Here is an 18,747-nt window from a genome sequence, read left to right as displayed (position 1 = left end):
CAGATCTCTGAGTTCAAGGCCACCCAGGGCTACATGAGAGTGAATCAGTCTAAAAGAGTAACAGAGATCATGCCTTTAATCCCAGCATTAGAGAGGCATAAAAGGAAGAAGCAAAGGGTCTCTTGTGACATTTAGTTTTCAGACAGGGAAGCATTTGCCTCTGAGGATTCATGGAGACGGGTCACACATTTCAGTCCGAGGTAGAGGTAAGAGCTACTGACTTGGATGCTTTTCTTTTCTGATCTTCAGCTTGTACCCCAATATTTGTCTCTGGGTTTTTATTATTTATGTTATGTATGTCATTTCCTTCAAGAAGATAGGATCTAGAGGTATACTACCTGCACTAGTTTAAGAGCCTAAGGATATGGCCTGGTATTGGTCATGCAGATAGCACAGAGATCATTTGGGTTATTAGCCACCCTGGTCCTGGTTATGCGAGTTTGGGGAGCCTCTGGCTATCACAGGCATTTAGATTGCTAACCACCTCTGGCCTTGGTTGTGAGAGCTTGATATGGCCTGGCCCAACAGATAATGCAGACCACTAGAAAGCCAACCATTTCCAATTCTCAGATTTCAGAATGGAAGAACAGATTTTTTTTCATCTTTTCAATGGTTAACATTCCTGGTTTCTTTGGAGATCTGTGGGCTCAAGGATCTTCATGCTATGCTCCCAACAATGAGGATACTAGCCCCAAATACTTTGTTTTGTTTTTTTAAGTCAGAGCACAGAATGAAGCCTTTAGGGGTATGCTATGAAACATTTGTTTAACTATGTAAAGATGTGCTTCATTTGTTTAACTATGTAAAAATGTTTTGTATTTGTTTATGTTATGGTTTATTTAGATGTGTAAAGATGTGATGCATTTGTTTAATTATGTAAAGATCTGTCTCTTGCCTGCCTAAGGCTCCTGATTGGTCTAAGAAAAAGCCAAACAGCTGATAGTGACGGAGGAGGTATAGGTTGGACTTTGGGGCAGGAGGAGTAAGTTGGAGGAGAAATTTAAGCTAGATGGAAGAAAAAAAAAAAGAGATGCAAGGGAGATACCAAGCGCCAGCCAAACAGACACAGGGGAAGCAGTTAAGTTGGCCATACAGAATAAAAGTAAGCTAAACAGCCCTGAGGCAAAAATGTACATAAAAGAAACAAGTTAAATTAAGTTTAAAAGCCTGAGTAAACTTCACTTTGACTTCCACATGTGGGCCCCACGTGTGCACTAAATAAATGAATATTTTAGTTTTCCTACTCCATGAATTTTATATTAATGGAATTGAGACTAATTGGAGGGGTGTGGCTCCATCTGTGCCATGGGCACAGGGAGATGAGGAGCACTGTTTAAGTCTGTTAAAATCAGTGTTAGTATTAGCAAGTTCCTCAACTAACTTATCTACCATCATGGAGCCCTCATCTAGTACCTGTTGGAAACAGAAGCAAACACCCTTACCTAACACTGAGTCTAACTAGAATTCAGATGCAGAGAGACCAGGTTGCAGAAACAGAGAGACAGCTGACCTGAACAAGGAGGAGCTAAGAGACCCCCCAGACTGATAGCTAGGAATCTAGCATGGCACTGACTCAGGCCCCCTGAACATGGGTCTTAGCTAGAAGGCCTGAACAGTCTGGGGGTTCTCAGATAGTGGAACTGGGATGTATTCCTGGTGCACAGAAGGACCTTGTGGGCACATCCCCCATGGAGGGATACTCCCTTAACCTAGAGACAGGAGAGAAGTCCTAGTCCCTACTTCAAATGACTTGACAGATTTGAATGACCCCTCCTGGATGGCATCACCCTACATGTGGAATTGGGGTGGGGGATAGGATGGGAGGGTGGTTAGGGTGCATGTGATGAGGGGGGAGAGAGGGAAAGAAGAAGAGAGGGATGGAGAGAGAGGGAACTGGAATCAATATGTTAAAAAAAAAAGAATTCAAGGTTGCCAGACAGTGATAGAACACACCTCTAATCCCAGTAATAAATAAAAATTAAAACAGGGAATTAAGTTTAAAAGCTAGTGGGACAAGCCTAAGCTAAGGCTGAACATTCATAATACATTCATAATTAATAATAAGTCTCTGTATCTTTATTTGGGAACTGGTTGTTGGCCCAAAGAAAATTCCAACTACAGGTAGTCATGTTAATGAAGAGTCATAGAACATTGTAGGTAAAATGAGGTAGAATACTGGGAATAGAATTATGTTGGGAAGATCATGAGAGTATGGGGGAAAACGAGGGTTAAAGGAAGGGCAAATCTATATGAATGCCTATTCTCTCACAACCCAATTAAAACATATAATTGGGAGGATAGTAGGAAACTTGTGACATGAACAAAGAAGGGGTATATTGGTGTTTAAGGATTAAGTGGGAGCATTGGTGGGAGAAGGGGTAGATGAAGGAGTGCTGGGTGGGTTAGTTAAAATTATGGATGTATGAAAAAGCCTGTGGAAGCATACTAATTAATAAGGTAATTTCAAAATATAACTTTAAAATAAAATAAGTGTTCACAAGGAATTAACTCAAAGAATTGACAATATTTGCTCCTAGAAGATATAGGTTATTACATTAAAAGCTCAGTGCAAGGTATGGTATACTTCCCTATAAGTTATTAGTCAGAGAGACCTGTGAGGCCTCCAAAATAACACAGACAATTGCCATTGCCCTTGGTTATTCATCATCATTACATGGCAAGAAACTGTTTCTGAAGACATCACACACTTTGGCTTCAGGAATTAGGCAAATCACGTCAAGCTGACTGGAAAACTTCCTTACTGCTGGCTAACATTCATAGGGTAGAAAGATGCAATGGTTGCTGTTTGGGTAGAAAACAAAAGAGACATCACGTATCTTCTCCAGTGCTGGACTGTGCATGCTACACCTACATTGTAGGCAAAATGTTTATCTACAGTGCAATAGTGACAGTAAAGTTATTGGAAGTAGCTAATCATTTTTTTGGATTGTCTCTTTTTAAAAATAAATTTATTCATTTACTTATTTTACAGCCTAGCTGTAGTTTCCTCTCCCTCCTCTCCTTCCTGTCCCTCTCCTCTTCCATCTCAGTTCCCAGCCTCAAATCCACTCCTCCTGTTTCTGTTTAGGAAAGGTCAGGTGTCCCATGACTATCAATAAAAGATGGCGTATCAAGTTGCAGTGAGACCAAGTACCTCCCCATGTAGTGGGGCTGGGCAATGTGACCCAGTTGAGGAGTAGGGTCCCATAAGGACAGGATCAGAAGGATGGAATGGAAAGAAGGAGGAAGGAAAAGGAAATAAGGTACTAAGAAAAAGAAAAGCGAAAAGAAATCAAGATTAACAAGCTCTATATTAAGAGTAGAGATGATATTTGAAAGTAGATACTGTGGAAACCAAGTAAAATGATCTGCTCCACTGTTCTTACATTTGTGTCCTGTGGTATTTTGTATGGTGGTTAGGATGCCATAATGTTTGTGGTTTTATAACAGAGTGTTACCACTTACTGTAAGTGATAAAGTGGGAAAAGTTGATTCTAGGAGGTAGCTGTTATTTATTGATGAAGTGATCTTACTCTCTGGAGTGCAAACTTCTTTTTCTTTTAAAAAAATAATTTATTGTTGTATTTGCAATCAATTAATTTACTATGTAACCTGCATGTATACGCCTGCATGCCAGAAGAAGGCATGAGATCTCATGATAGACAGTGATGAACCACCATGTGGCTGTAGGGAATTGAACTCAGGACCTCTGGAAGAGTAGCCAGTTCTTTTAACCTCTGAGCCATCTCTCCTGCCCTAGAGTGTACATTTCTAAAGCCAAAGTTATTGAATGAGACCATTAAAGAAAAGAATATAACTTTATCCTCTGTGTTCAGGAACTAGGAACAGGAATGAGGCTAATTTGGAGGCTTTGGAAATTAGTCTACCAAAAGGGGTCAAAATCAATCAGTTGTTGGATGTTGAAGGATTAGAGCATTGTGTACTAGATCTTCTCATATATAGAACTTTCATAGCTACAGTTTCTAGAAATCCAGATTCTTATCTGACCTTTTACAAATCTTAGATATTGATATCTAAGTGAAAGTAACAAAATGCAGGTGTACACACATATACACATATACATACATGTATGTGTTCTTGCTTGCTTGACTTGTTTGATGTGCAGTGAGATCTTTTCCTTCAAAAGAAGCATGTTTAACTTGTAATAGTGAAGTACTCTGACCAAGTTTGTATTTTATTAATACACTTACTCAGTTTCAGACTTCAAAACTATCCTTTCTCTAAACTTTGCATTATTCCTTTTTTGGGAGGGTAGGAAAGGGTTTATTTGGCTTACACTTTCTTATCAAAGTTCATCATGGAAGGAAGTCAAGACAGAAATACAATCAAACAGGTTGGGAACCTGAAGGCAGGAATTGATGCATACTGCCTTGCTCCCATATTTGCTTAGTAGTTTTCTCCCTCTCTCCCTCCTTCCCTTCCTCACTCCTCCCTCCATCCTAACCCCCCCTCTTTTTTTTTTAAGACAGGGTATCCCTGTTTAGTCCTGTCCTGGAACTCACTCTGTAGATCAAGCTGGCTTTTGCATTATTCTTAACTCAGAAAATTTCTTCTGTATCATGGATCTACATATCTTCTGAGAATTGTTTTTTATAGTATATATCAGTAGGTTCCTGTAATGGAACAGTGCTTCAGATTTTGTGTGGCTATCCCTACCCATGTAATCTTGCCAGTCTTATTTGATTCAGTTTTGTTTTATATTTGTTATTTTCTCTATTTGGAACACCCCCTTCTATTTCTCCATTCTTTAAGATCTGCTCCAAAGAATCAGTTTCAAGCAATCTTTGCCTCCACCACTCCAATTATCTCTACCACACGCCTCTGTTTTATTTCCTTTAAAATTTTTTTAATAACTGAAAACAGATCTAACTCATAGCCTCATCTACCTAATAAGTTATAAGTTTCTTCAAATTATGAAGCTTGTCTTCACTTTTTGTTGGAATGATATCTGGTGTGTTATAGGCACTGGACAATTATTTCTAGAAATAGTAAATTGGAATAGTACTTTCATTGGAAATTTTCAGCAAGAACATATCAAAGCATGCTTTAATGTTGGTATGTACCCATCTTTACAGTGACTGAAAGTGCGAATCCTGTCCATTTCTCCATTTCAAAACATCCACAGCACATGAGTGGATGGAGTCTTTTGAATCTTCTCACAGTTTTGCACTTACAGAAATTAAATTTTCTATGGTGTATATGATAAAGCCAGAGACAAATAATGTAGAGGCTTCAACCTTTCCAGAACATGCTCAGAATGACCGGTATTTTGTCCTTCTTTTATTGTTTTTTTCCTCAATGCTTAAATTGAGACCTTGTACAACTCAATATACACTTTAGGGAAAACCACTATTCTAACATATCATTGTGTCAGACATATATATTTACTTTGTGGGTCCAATTTTATTTTCTTTAAATCCTCTGCATAGCTACTGAAAAACAGAGTGTAGATTGGGCAGTTCCAGGTCTGGGAAGTGTATTACTATTGTGTTTAGTTTTCAAGTTTCTTATTGATTTGTGTAATAGTTTACTTAACTAGAGGTGCTTCCATTATCTGAAACAAAACATTGGTTTATAAATGTTACTGAGACAGCTTTATTATAATTTTGTCTTGTGCATAATAACTGGTGGCAAGCTTGTCGTCAAGGAGACTGGACAATGGGAAATACACATCTCAGTGTAAAAATCAAACCAAAGGTGCACCCAGCATTGTGTTAGAGGATTCAGCATTTCCCTTCATGTTTGAAATCAAGTTTTCCAAAACTTCTTTCCCTGAAAGAAAAGATACGATGTTCAGAGGTGAAATACAGTAGAAACGGGTCAATTCTAGGCTGCGCAAAGTAGACAAAGATTGGTTTTCTAGGTTTAAGATTGCCAAACAATCATATTACTTTATTTCATATAAAATTAACCTTAATAGACTAATAAATTAATAATTAATAATTCAATTCATAGATGTCTCCTCCACTGGACCCAACCAAGAACATCATGCTATTAGCATCCATTTGCTTACATGGCTATTCGGCAGAATTCACAGCGGTTTTGGTAAGTTTTTCCATCAGTGCCACACACTGGTTTGTTGAGCTTTGGGCATGGCTTTTCATCCCTACCCAGTGTCTTCTCATAGTTTCTGCAAAAAGCCTGTAAGTCAGATAAAGCATTTTTAAAAATTTCATTTTTTATGGAATGGATAAAATAGCCTTACGCACCTCAAACTTCCTTGAAGCACATTCATTTTTTTGTTATAAAAATGAAAATATATTGAAAAGAGAACAAAACCCCTAAAATTGTAACACTTCTTGTTAGCTGTTTGTTGACTTCCTTCCACCTCTTCTCTGGACATTGTGGTACAGTTGCTGGGCTAGAAATGGCAAGAGGAAGGACGAGACACACATACCTGAAAGGCTCCTTGGCTCACAGCTCCTGCAATGGGAGAGCAGACCCTGGTAAATCACACGTGACCATTGTATTTTCCAGTTGCAGCAAACCACAACAGTCTCCTGCTGCATCTATCCTGCTTTGTGGGTGGAGAACGACACTGAGACACACAGCTTGTTAACCACATGGAAGTTCCAGAGGCAGGCTGCATTACGCATGGCTGGGACAACATTGCTCTCCCTATGTTTGACCTTCTTTATGTACTTTTATGCAATCACATTTTCCACGGTGTGATTTCTCTCATAACTAGCCTCTCTATGGAGAGATGGAGACAAAATTTTGCACTGATCTTTGTTGAGCAGGTATGTATTTACTATAAGGGAACTGAAAATCTCTCAATTTAAAGCTTTTGATGAAAGCATAGTGATACAACAAAAAAATGCTAAATAAATTTTAAATCATTGCAATACGAATAATTTTAATTTATCACATTTTCATTTGGCATAGCTCGCTTCTACTGTGGGAATTACACATTTAAGTACTATATTAAACCTTATGTGTGTATATCAACTCATATAACAGTCCTATTTTTAATGCTAAGGAAGGCTGTTCACGATTGTGCATGCTTATAATTCCAGACAAAGCTGTCGAAGCAGTTGCATCACCGAAAATTCAAATCCTGGTTTACCTAACAAGTGGCAGGCCAAAAGGCCTGCAGAGTTAGGCGTGATCTCAAGAAAATAAAACACAATAAACCAAAACCAAAACCACAACAGAAAATCTCCAACAAAAGCAAACAATAACAACATAACAAACACACATGCTAAGGAAACTGAGTACCAGGACAAGTATTTGGCTAAGTATTAATATTTGGCTAAGTATTAATATTCATTTGTTATAAATGGCAGAGTAAAGAAAACAATCTAGGCTAGAATCTAAGCCCAATGTGCTTAGGCAACATTTTTAGTTGAAGGTAGTGTCAGTGCACTTGAGTTTCCTGACTACCATTAATACCGAACAAAATAGCAGCCAGAGCACTGGAACGAATTATTCAATATGAGAAGTGGTGGTAGGCGAATGAACATTGGAGCCCAGTCTTGGAATGCCAGTCCTGGGTTGTTTCTACTCTTGTACATCATCATAGTGTTCTGTTCTTTGTCTCCCTCTCCCTCCCCTCCTCCGTTTCTCCTTCTCGTCGCCTGATTCTCTCTTTACATTGTTGAAGAGAGGGTAAAAAAGAATGACTCAGATTTTCATGCTGTATCTGATGAAGTTCATTAGATAAAGATTTATTTTCTTTTCTTTCCTTTCCTTTCTCTTACCTTCCTTCCTTCCTTCCTTCCTTCCTTCCTTTTGATAAGGATTTCTTTAAGAAGATGTTTTTAGGAGAATTTCTCATTTCTATAGCAAACTTCCCCTAAGGATGAAAGTGTAATTCTAACCAGATGTCTCTGTGGTGGCCCTCAGACAGCAACACAAATGGCCTAAAATCCCCAAATTAGACTTTGGGAGCCTACGGAATCTAAAACTAGCTTTCTCATACTAGGGAGAATGGAACTAATTTTGGAAGTGAATAAAAGTGCTTAAAGCAGAGCACTGTAGTAAAAATTAAAATAGAATTTACATACTAATATTCCACTGAAATGAGAAGGTTTAGGACATCATTCACCATCGCTATCATATCATAAAAAACAACATTGTAATCTAACTGCTGGCATCAGCCAGTCTGGTCCAGAAATATATAGCATGATTTTGCACTCACCTGCATAGAGGAACAAACAGGCCAGGCTGATCAGAAGTAGAATGGTGCCTGCTGGCTTCATGTCAGTGAGGATGCCAAAGTCTCAGAAAACAGAAATGCTGAAGGAGTCCAACACTGTGCTTGGTGTTCTCTGGGCAGTATTTATAAGTGGATCTATATGTCTCAGTCCAAGTACCTATACACTTGTCACTCAGCCACATCCTCCACCCCTATTATTATGCAACTGATTTCTGTAAAGAACAGACATTAGATACCAAAGAAACTTATTTTAGGCCCTTTTCAGTCATAACAATAATCAAAAATGATGTTTAGTCATAATGAAGTCTATTATAAATAGCACACCTAAAATTTCTCCTGAGCACCAATCACACAGTGATAATTGCAATCAAATCCTTACCTTGCAATTTATACCTTAGTCTTGTCTGTAACAATGCCTCAGGGCCACAAAGCCAATAACTGTAACCTGGAACACAATCTGAATAATTTGGTATAACATTAATAGGGTTTGGTGTCATAGCTATGAGGAAATGAAAGATGTTGATTTGAGGAATTTTGAGGTCAAGGAATTTATTAAATACAATAAGAAGAGCTCAGTCTGACAGATCATTGGGGCAAACACTAGATATTGGAGGTGGATAGGATTTACAAGGCTATTTCAGTTCTTTGATTTTAGGCAGTGACTGCATTATGATTTCTAGTTCCTAGTTTTTAAACAAATCAATGTTTTATACATCAGCTTTATGCATTAGACACACATGGCATTCATAGGGGCCTTTTTTTCTCTCTCAAACACAATTCACACTCTTTAGTTTTAGCCCTTTTGCTTTTATTGTTCTACCAGAAATATTTCTGGACTAGAAATTTGAAAGTTCATTCTACTTTTTGTATTTTATAAGCAATATAATAAAGTCTCATTAACGTGATCACTCAACCATGAGCTGAACAAGGACAACAAAGATAGGCATTCCAAAGTGGATGGGGGGGGGAAGGGGAACACACAAGGCATCAGAAACTAAGGAATGGGAAGAGCAAGAGAACTCATGTCCCCAGGGAAAAGAACACCAATTAGTTATCCAATACCAAAAAACATACATGCAGATAATATTATACAGACCAAGCAGGTTATAATTGAGAATATTAGGCATGTATGTGCATTATTATCTGCATGCAATAACAGTCAATGAATAAAAAACCCATAAATTTGAAAGAGAGCAAGAAGGGATAATTGAGAGGGCTTTGGGGGAAGGAAAAGAAAGGGGGAAATGACAATTATACCACAATCTCAAAAACAAAACAAAAATATAAGTTCAGATATTACCTCCCTAGGAGAGTTCCGTAACTAGTCACGACACTAATCTTAAATAAAATTGATGTTTTCTCTTGACTTCAAATGCATTTAAAGGTCTAAAATTGTCATTTTGTTGAAGTTTTCACTATATACTTATCAATAGTCAACCAAACATTTACAAGTGCAGGGCCACACAAGTTAGGATATAAACCATTGGACCATTCTGTTTCCTGTGTCTGCTCAACTATACAACATCTTGCATGTACTTACACATAGACATCACTTGCAAATGGAAAACCATAAAAATTCATTTTTCCCTTCCAAAATAATATCTAGGCACTGGTAGTTTCAGGCTTAATTAAACGTTGAAAATAAAGTAGCACAGAAACATAGTCATAGGACTTAAACTTTCCCGTCTTTTCTCAAACATTTGAACTTGAAACCTACAGATTCAAGGAAATTATTATGTTCTGAAAATTTAAAACTGAGAAAAAAAGCACACATATAATATTCAAAAACAAAAGCAATTAAAGCTGTACAGGGACCTGCAAGGGAACACTAAAGAAAGGGCATTTATTGGAAATAGTGTGTAGGAGTTTTGGCTAAGAGGTAGTGATGACTGGGTTCTTGGCCTTGGGAGTTATTAGAAGGTCTTGAGGCTCATAAACAAATATCCAGTAGTCTGAGAATAAGGGCTAATATGAGAAAATAAATTGAAGTGCAATTTTATAGATTTTACTTTTTGGTCCTGGGAGTTTGTACCCAGGGGCATGTACATGCTGTTCAAATGCTTCTCTGCCAAGCCCCGTCACTGATGAGGGTATAGTCTTGGAAAGGAGGGTAATTAAAGTTAGATTTAAATGCAGAGAAAGACCTGAAGATACAAGGTAATTTTGGTGATTTCATGTTTCTCTTTGTCTCTGGAGTGTATTAAATTCACTGTTAATATCATATGGCACACCATCCTTCACAGAACCCATTTTTTTCTCTTTGGAAGTATATTTATACTTCAGATATCTAAATTTTCCTTTTATCTGCTTAACAAGTTTCATTCTTCTTACATCTTCTCAAGAATATAGGATAATTGATTTAATAATATTGTTTTAAATTGGCCTTGTCTACCCAGTTTATGCAAGTGAGATTGTGCAGATAAGAAACTACCCTTTCTTTCTCCTTTGGAAAACAGAATGTGGCCTTTATTTTGGTAGAAATTAGACATTTCTGTATCTTATACATATAATTTTCATTTTTTCAGTCAAACTACTTGAAAGTCATTTTTATATTCTGAGATCTGCTTTAGACTTTCTTGGATGTTTACAAAGTAACTTTTGACCCAATCCAATGTTGCCATATGTTGACCCTGTGTCTCCGGCTCACAGCTAGATGCTGTGTATTATGGCCAGTAGACTGCAAAATATTTTGTGCTAGTTTCAGGAACTCTTCTTTGTGTGTTCTTTCTTTCTATAGTTTTTATTCCTATTTTAATAATAATAAATAATTATATAATAAATAAATATATACATGAGAGAGAGAGATACCAAGGAATAGCTTTGAGAATCAATTCTTTCCTTTCACTGTTTTGTGGCCTCTGTTGATAGAACTCATGTCAACAGGTTTGTGTGGCAGTGCTTTTTAATATAGACATGGTGGCCACATTTCACTGAGGACTTGGGAGAAGTGCTCTCTGCAGACCTCCTGTGCCCTACATTCTACTCTGTGGACTCCAGTTGCCTTGTCCTTCCTCTTGGAGAGGACAGGGGCATTACTGGGGGCTCTCTCCTAATACCGCCACCTGAAAATCCCATAGGAAGCAAATTGCTAGTCAGGATGGCCAAGCAGTCTAAGGCACTGCGTTCAGGAAGCAAATTGCTGTCACTTTCGAATGCAGCTTCTTTGTCATGATGATTGTATGAAAGACGTTGTGTTATATATTTTGTCTGGCACATTAATTGCTATACCTCCTATGTAGATTTTCAATACTCCAGTCTTGTTTTTTTTTTAATCCTTTCTTATTGCTTCCCAAAAGCTTTTATCTTTTATGTAAAGCAACTCTTTCTGGGTTGAGAGTGTAATTCAGTAGTAGAGCATGGGTTTAGCTCACAAGAAACCCTGAATTTGATTCTAGCATTCAAAATAAAGCAAAATGAAGACATTAATTGATTCATGTTAGGGAATTATACATTAGTATAGTTTTGTTGGATCTAAACACTGGTCAGGGATGTCACCCACTAGTTCTTTGGGACTCAAACTGGTAGAGAAGTGATTAGATTAGAGATAAGATTGTTCTAATACTTTGCATGGGGCAAATTGAAATGGCAGCTCACATTAACCTCTTTTATTACTTCTGGGTAGCTTTGAAATTCAAACTACATTTAACCCCTTCTATCTTTCTTTCTGTCTCTTTCACACACGCGTACATGCATACACATACATATCATGATACATATGACACACCTATGCATATGGTAATCATCCTCACATGTAATTGTAAATGTGCTGTTTTAGAAAAATATTATAGATTCTTGATTTAAGATGCATATATATGAATACAGTTTTAAAATCAGACTTTGAAAAAGAAGAGTTATGTTACTGGTTAATAAAGTAAACTGGCCAATGCAAGAGCTAGTAGTTATGAAGTTTGGAACATGTTTCTGGAAATTCAGGCAAAAGGAGAAAAAGAGCTGCCACTCTGATGCTGGGTTCCTAATGATTTTAATAGTGAGGTATTACAGAAAGCTGCAAAGAAACACTAATATGCCTACTTCTCTCATTTACTAGTTATTATCATTGTACATGTTTTGTTATGTTTTTAAAATAAATGTATAATTTATTCAAAATTCAGAAGGAAATGTGGCAAATTAAAATGCTGACAAACCAATGAAATGCCACAGCCCTCATGTGGGGATCAGAGGGCAGTTTATGGATTCATTGTTTCCCTCCTACAACCTGTGGGTTTCTGAGATTGAACTCAGGTCATCAGGGGTGGTAGCAAGTATCATTACATGTTGCATCATCTTCTCACCTGGAAATTGCAGATTCAAAACTGCCACACACACACACACACACACACACACAGACACACACACACACACACACACACACACGTATTATATATATATATATATATATATGTTTGTAACAACAGTGAATGGAAAAAAATGCCATGAATTTAAAAGAGAAGAGGGGTATATGTGGGAGGGTGTGGAGGGAGAAAAGGGAAGGGAGAAATGATGTAATTATCTACAATTTTACTACAATCTCTAACAATAAAAGAAATAATTTTAAGACCAACAGTGGGGCACACTGACAGAAGCAAATGTAGCAAATGTGTAGCAGTCACAAACCACATGTGATTTCAAATTCACACAGATGAATATTGCTAATGGGAAATTCATCCAAAAGAATGAATTCTGTATGGTTCTAGCTACATCTGGGAAAGACAACATGGTAGAGACAATAAATGACACTAGTGGTTCCCAGAAGCTCAGAAAGGAGAGTGAGGAGCAGACACAGAAGAAGGGCAGTGGAATCATTCTACATAGAATTGTAAGAATGCATGTTTAAACATATGTCAGCTTCCAGAGGATATGGTAAAGAAATTTACATGACATCCACCACTGTATTTGATCAATAACGATGTCACAATGTTGCCATCTTTTGTGATGAATGCATCCTATGGTGGATACATGATAGAAAAGGCTGAGTAAAATTTGCAGAAGGCCAAATGTGAGAATTCTGGCATTCCTATTTAATTTTGTATTATTCCTATAATTCTTTAAAATATTTTATCAATATTTGGATGGGAAGACCACAAATGCAGGAAACAAAGAAAAAGAAAATGCTGATTGTTAATTTGGTCAATGCATAATATCTGCATGAGTTAAAACCTCAAAGCTCATATGTAAAATTAATACACACTGGTGAAAATTTAAATTAAAATTTTAAATAAAATAATTTAAAAAGCAAACATGATACTTAGGACAACACAAGTTTTGTGCAGCAGTTGAGGGTATGACCAGGACTGTCTTTTAGACTGGAAGTTATCTCCTGCATGTCTATCATTAGAAGCCCATTTTCATATAGTAACACAAATTACACTTTACAGTGTGTGGAGAGATTTTATGTGGTTTGTATTTATTTATTTTTCCTTCAAACTAGATTAGTGATTTCTAATTGTGATCAGATTGAGCATTATATTATATGGAACATCACTAAATTTTGACTTAATTCATCATACCTGTAAAAACCCAAATAAAAACATCTTCTAACTTAAAAACTAATTCCCTCTGGGGATTCTGGAGAAAGTAGATTGACAGACTGTCTATAGTATTTATAGAGAGGACAAGGTCTTTCCAACCCTGTTGCCTATAGAGATTAATTTATGCCAGAGTAGCAAATTGGAACTTTCAGGGCAACAAGTGAATACTCTCTTCTATTATTTCTTTTATTAGATTATAACACATTTACATATTTTCCCCTTCCTTTTCTTTCTCCAATCCTTCCCATATACTCCCTCCTGTCCTGCTCTTTTTGAAATCCACTTGTCTTTTCTTTCATTGTTGTTGCATAGGCATACGTTTTGTTATTCTTGATCGTCTGAACTACACATTACTCTCCCTCCTTGTGCTTTTGCAATATGGTATTTTCCATAAGGAACATAGTATAATAGCTTTCACAAAGCAGGGAGAGACACTGCTTATTACCTAGTAGAGGCCAAGTCTTTTGTTTCCATTGTAGGATTTTAAGAACAAAAAAACTAGTGTTCTTAGAGGAGTCAGAACTGACTCACACTTGGGGAAGTGTTGAGAGATTCTACAGTTTCATTCTTATAAAAGAGAACAGAGGTTTCCAGTAACTTCCAGAAATTAACCTATAATTAACTATGACACCTATGGGAGGGGCTTACTGCTTCTTTATGGACAGTAAGAGGGTGTTTAATGATGCCTGCCTAAGTCTATAAATATTTCAAAGCATTGCATATCTAAATGTTTATTGCAGAAAAATAAGACAGCTTTTATTGGATCACCAGAGTTTTATATTTTTTCACAATGATAATTTAAGGAGAGCTGTGTTTAAGTCCAATTATTCACAGGAAAACTAATATAATCCAAACTGTTTCCATTCACACTGTTACTCTGTCTTGACATGGCTGATGTCTGACCCTTCCTGCTCAATTATTTTTTTCAAACAGCTTTGTCATATTGCCTTCCTTGAATGAGAACCAGACCCTGGCTTCCATGTGCTTTGTATTTACATCTTACTCTCTCTGAAGACTTTAGCCAAGGTCTGCTTTTCTTGTGTTATTTAATGATGTATTTGTCAAATTTAGTTTCCCCAACTGTGTCCCACATTTCCCTTGGGAGTTTTCTAGTCACTATTTGCATGTGAATGTGTCCTTTCTAGAAGCAATGTCTAACCCCTAACACAGCAGTTACAAGCTGGGCAGCCATGGATTGGACTCAGCCCATAGCTGCTCTACCTTGTCTTTGATGCTATATCGTTTTTCATGACAAAAAGAGCTATCTGAACCCAATACTAACAAAAGGGGGAAAAGCAGTAAAATTTCAAGAGAAATAAAAACATAGGTCATCCAAGTAATACAGATAAAGAGCAAAACCCAACCTTATTTCTCTGAGAAGGTGAGCAAATTGGTAAAGACGTTATTTAGATTGACTAAGAAAAATAGAGAAAATCTAAAATCAAATTTGAAAGTGAAAACAATCTTATTGATTTATTGAAAGTAAAACATTATAAAAGGATATAACTATATTCTAACTAGTATATAAACTAACGAAACATGCAAGTTTTTAGAAATATATAATCTAACAAAATTGAATTATAAAGAAAGAATCTGATTGGCGATATTGCAGTAAGTAGATTTTTTTAAAAAGTATCTATTTTATTTACTTGATATTTATGTGTGCTTGCCTGATGGTTGCATGTGTGCTGCACACCTGCCTAGGGACTATGGAGGTCCAGGACTCTGATCCCCCTGGGTGTGAAGTTAGTTACAGAAGGTTGAGCTGTTGTGTGAGAGCTAGGAACTGAATCTGAATCCTCTAGATGAGCATCAAGTGCTCTTAAGTCTCTCTAGCACTTTGCACAGACTTTTATCCAATTGAAACCTCCCCTAAAAGTACAGTTGTGGATCAGATCACATAATAAAATTGATTTAACTATGTAACTTTTTATGTGACAATAACTTTTTGTTTAAATTTGAAAGAAGCTTGTTTTACATGTCAATCCCAGTTTCCTCACACTCTCTTACTCTCCCTTTTCCCTCCCAACTCCTATCCCATCCCCTTTCTGCTCCCCAGGAGGGTGAGGCCTTCCATGGGGGATCTTCAAAGTCTGTCATATCATTTGTAGCAGGTCTCAGGCCCTCCCCCTGTATGTGTAGGATGAGGGAGTGTCCCTCTATGTGGAATGGGCTCCATATTGGGGATAAATACTGATCCACTACCAGAGGCCCCATAGATGGTTCAGTTCTTCTAAGTAACACCCACGTTCAGGGGGTGTGGGTTGGTTAACTATGTAACTTTAAAGATAGTTCTACTTAACAGTTTAAGGAAAATTAATACCAATCCTTCCCAAACATTTAAGAGGATAAAGACTTACTATAGTTTGATACTAGAAATGTGTATGATATTACATACAGAGAAACAAAAATTGTTCCATAAAATACTGGAAGCCATATTCAACAGTATGTTAAAAAAATATAAGCTCACATTTTCTATTTCAAGTTCAGCCTATGCTGCATATGTCTCCACAAAGAAAGTATGTTGAAATTTATTTAGTGACTTTTGTGGATCACATGTATTTTCTGATTACATTCTACAAAGGAAGCACACATCATTAATGGATTTTTACATACTAAACAGCCCAGCTTTCATGAATCAAACTCATTTGGAATGGGAATGTTTTTCATTTTCTGTCTTGGAAAGCTATTGATTTTTACATGTTCATTTTGTGTCTTTTATTTGTTTTTGAGGTGATAATGTAACTACATCATTTTCTCCTTCCCCTTCCTCCCTTCAAACCCTCCTATATACACCTTCCTTGCTCTCTTTCAAATTCATGACCTCTTTTTTCATTCATTGTTGTTATATATATATCCTGCTCATTCTGTAAAATGTACTTATATGTAAGCTTTCAGGATTGATTCTTTAGCATTGGATAACCAATTAGTGTGCCTTTCCATTCCTTAGTTGCCTGTAGTTCTTATGTGGGGTTAAAGCCTCATGGGCCTTTCCGTATCCACTTTGGCATGTCTGTTGAAGTTGCCATTGTTCAGGTCATGCTTAGGCAGTCATTTTGGTTCATAGGTTAGCTTCTCACATTACTAGGAGGTATAATCTCACAGCAAACTTCTGATTTACTGGTTCTTACAGTCTTTCTGCCCTCTTTTCCTTAATGTTCCCTGGTCCTTACTTATGGAAGAGGTTTATAAATGTATCTTTTGAGACTGCGATCCACAACTCTGTATTTTTATTGCTTGTAGTTTTCTGTAATTGTCTCAATCTGTTGCAATAAGTTTCTTGATGAGATGTGACGATTGTACTTTCTTATGTGCATGAAGACAAATATTTAGAATACAGTTAGAGATTCTTCTTGCTTAATAAAGTGGTGAATGTAGGTTCTTCTCTTAGATCCAGATCCATGATGATTCATTTATTATTTGAGAAATTTAAACAATGAATTTTGAGAATAGTTATTCCCATCCTCCAGCTCATCCAGATCTTCCTTGTCTCTATTCATCCAAATTCATGTTCTTTCTCTCTTTCTCCTTGTCTCTCTCACTATTGGCTTGGGGGACATGCTTTGGAGTGTAGTTGATTTACCAGGCACTACAACATTAAGGGAAATGGCCTTTCCCTCTTCTAGCAGTAGTAATAAAATGCCAGCCACTCTCTAGTTAAGGATGGAACTTCCTACCCATTTTCCTCCTTCTATGCAGTAATTTTGACTCTCTTGAACTTTTGCAGGTCTTGCTCATGTTGGAATAACCTCTGTGAGCATTGACAAGTGCACCTACCCTGTTGTTTCAGTAAAACATTGGTTTTCTTGAAGTTACCTACTATATCTGATTCTTAGAATCTTCCTGTCCTCCTTTTCCATCAAGAGCCCTAAACCTCAAGGACACGTGTGAAACAAATATCTTACTCAGGGCTGAGCATTCCAAAGTATCTAATTCTCCACAAATTAACAGTTTGTGATTTTCTGTGTTTATTACTATCTTCCCAAGAAGCTTCCCAAGAAGCTTCTATGGGAATAACATTGTCATTAGGAGTCCTTCTACAGATAAGTCTATATATCACAATGGTTCTCAACATTCCTGCAATCATTTAATGTTCATGCCACTACTGCAAAAGTAGGCATATATTTCCAGGAAGGTCATTATTGTACCTTGGAGGAATCACAGCTGGGTAAAATGACTGACTACTCTTATCTTTCCAGTAGTATGTATAGCATCTCCCAGCACTATGAAAATCGCCAAGTAGAGATGAAGATTCAAGTTGATTACTAGCTAGATTTCTCTGTATTTGATGACTTAAGAATATAGTGTCTTCAGCAATGATATCTAATCATCACATTCTGGAGAGTAAACATCACATTAGCAATATTCTGTAATGTTGAGTATGGGGGACTATGAAACTCCATTGTCCAAGAATTGAAAAAGAGGTAAATCATTTATGGTACTGAAGGTTTTATTTGAGCTATATTTTTTAAAGTATGAATGCTTCTCTAGAGTTTAGATTATAGTAATTAAATCACCCATCATTATAAAATTATCTATCTGAACTTTAAGTATATTGATGTTTGTTTTGAGAAATTGGGCTCCCTAATATTTGATACAAAGATATTGCAATTGTCGTATCTTCCTGATAAAGAGTTTTCCTTTTTTTGTAAATTGTGTCATTCTGTAGATCTCCCAACTGATTTTGGTTTGAATTTTACTTTATCAGATATCAGAATAGCTGTAGTAGTTTGCTTTTAGTTTCTAATTTCTTGATGGGTTGAATTCACCTTTTGACTCTCAGTCTGTGGGTATCTTTGCCCTTGTGGTGGATTTGGAGAAAACACAGTTGGGTCTTCCTTTCAGTCTGGTCAACTACTCATTATTCTTTAAATTCTGTGTTCAGATTATGCCTATTTAAAGTTAAAACTATTATTGAGAAAAGTTTGCTAATCCCTATAATCTCATTCTTTTTCTGGGTTGAGTTTATTTTTGTTTGTTCCTTTCCATATCGTATGTAACTAGTAAGGTTTTGCTTATTTAGTGTGTTAGATATGATGA

The 18,747-nt window shown here is 36.7% G+C and overlaps 1 protein-coding gene across 1 annotated transcript; it reads right to left on the bottom strand.

The window, feature by feature from the left end:
- Positions 1-5,744: 5,744 nt before the first annotated feature.
- LOC127234042 (serine protease inhibitor Kazal-type 12) lies at positions 5,745-8,222 on the bottom strand. Its single transcript, XM_051200752.1, has 4 exons — positions 8,162-8,222; positions 6,419-6,444; positions 6,035-6,162; positions 5,745-5,793 (listed from the first exon to the last, which is right to left on the bottom strand). The coding sequence occupies exons 1-4, from the start codon at positions 8,220-8,222 to the stop codon at positions 5,745-5,747; spliced, it is 264 nt and encodes an 87-aa protein (XP_051056709.1).
- Between the last annotated feature and the right edge of the window lie 10,525 nt (positions 8,223-18,747).

This window comes from Phodopus roborovskii, unplaced genomic scaffold (assembly GCF_943737965.1).
Source record: "Phodopus roborovskii unplaced genomic scaffold, PHOROB, whole genome shotgun sequence".
Taxonomy (NCBI): domain Eukaryota; kingdom Metazoa; phylum Chordata; class Mammalia; order Rodentia; family Cricetidae; genus Phodopus; species Phodopus roborovskii.
Note: the sequence above shows the minus strand (reverse complement) of the source record. Positions and strands in the feature narration are given on the sequence as shown.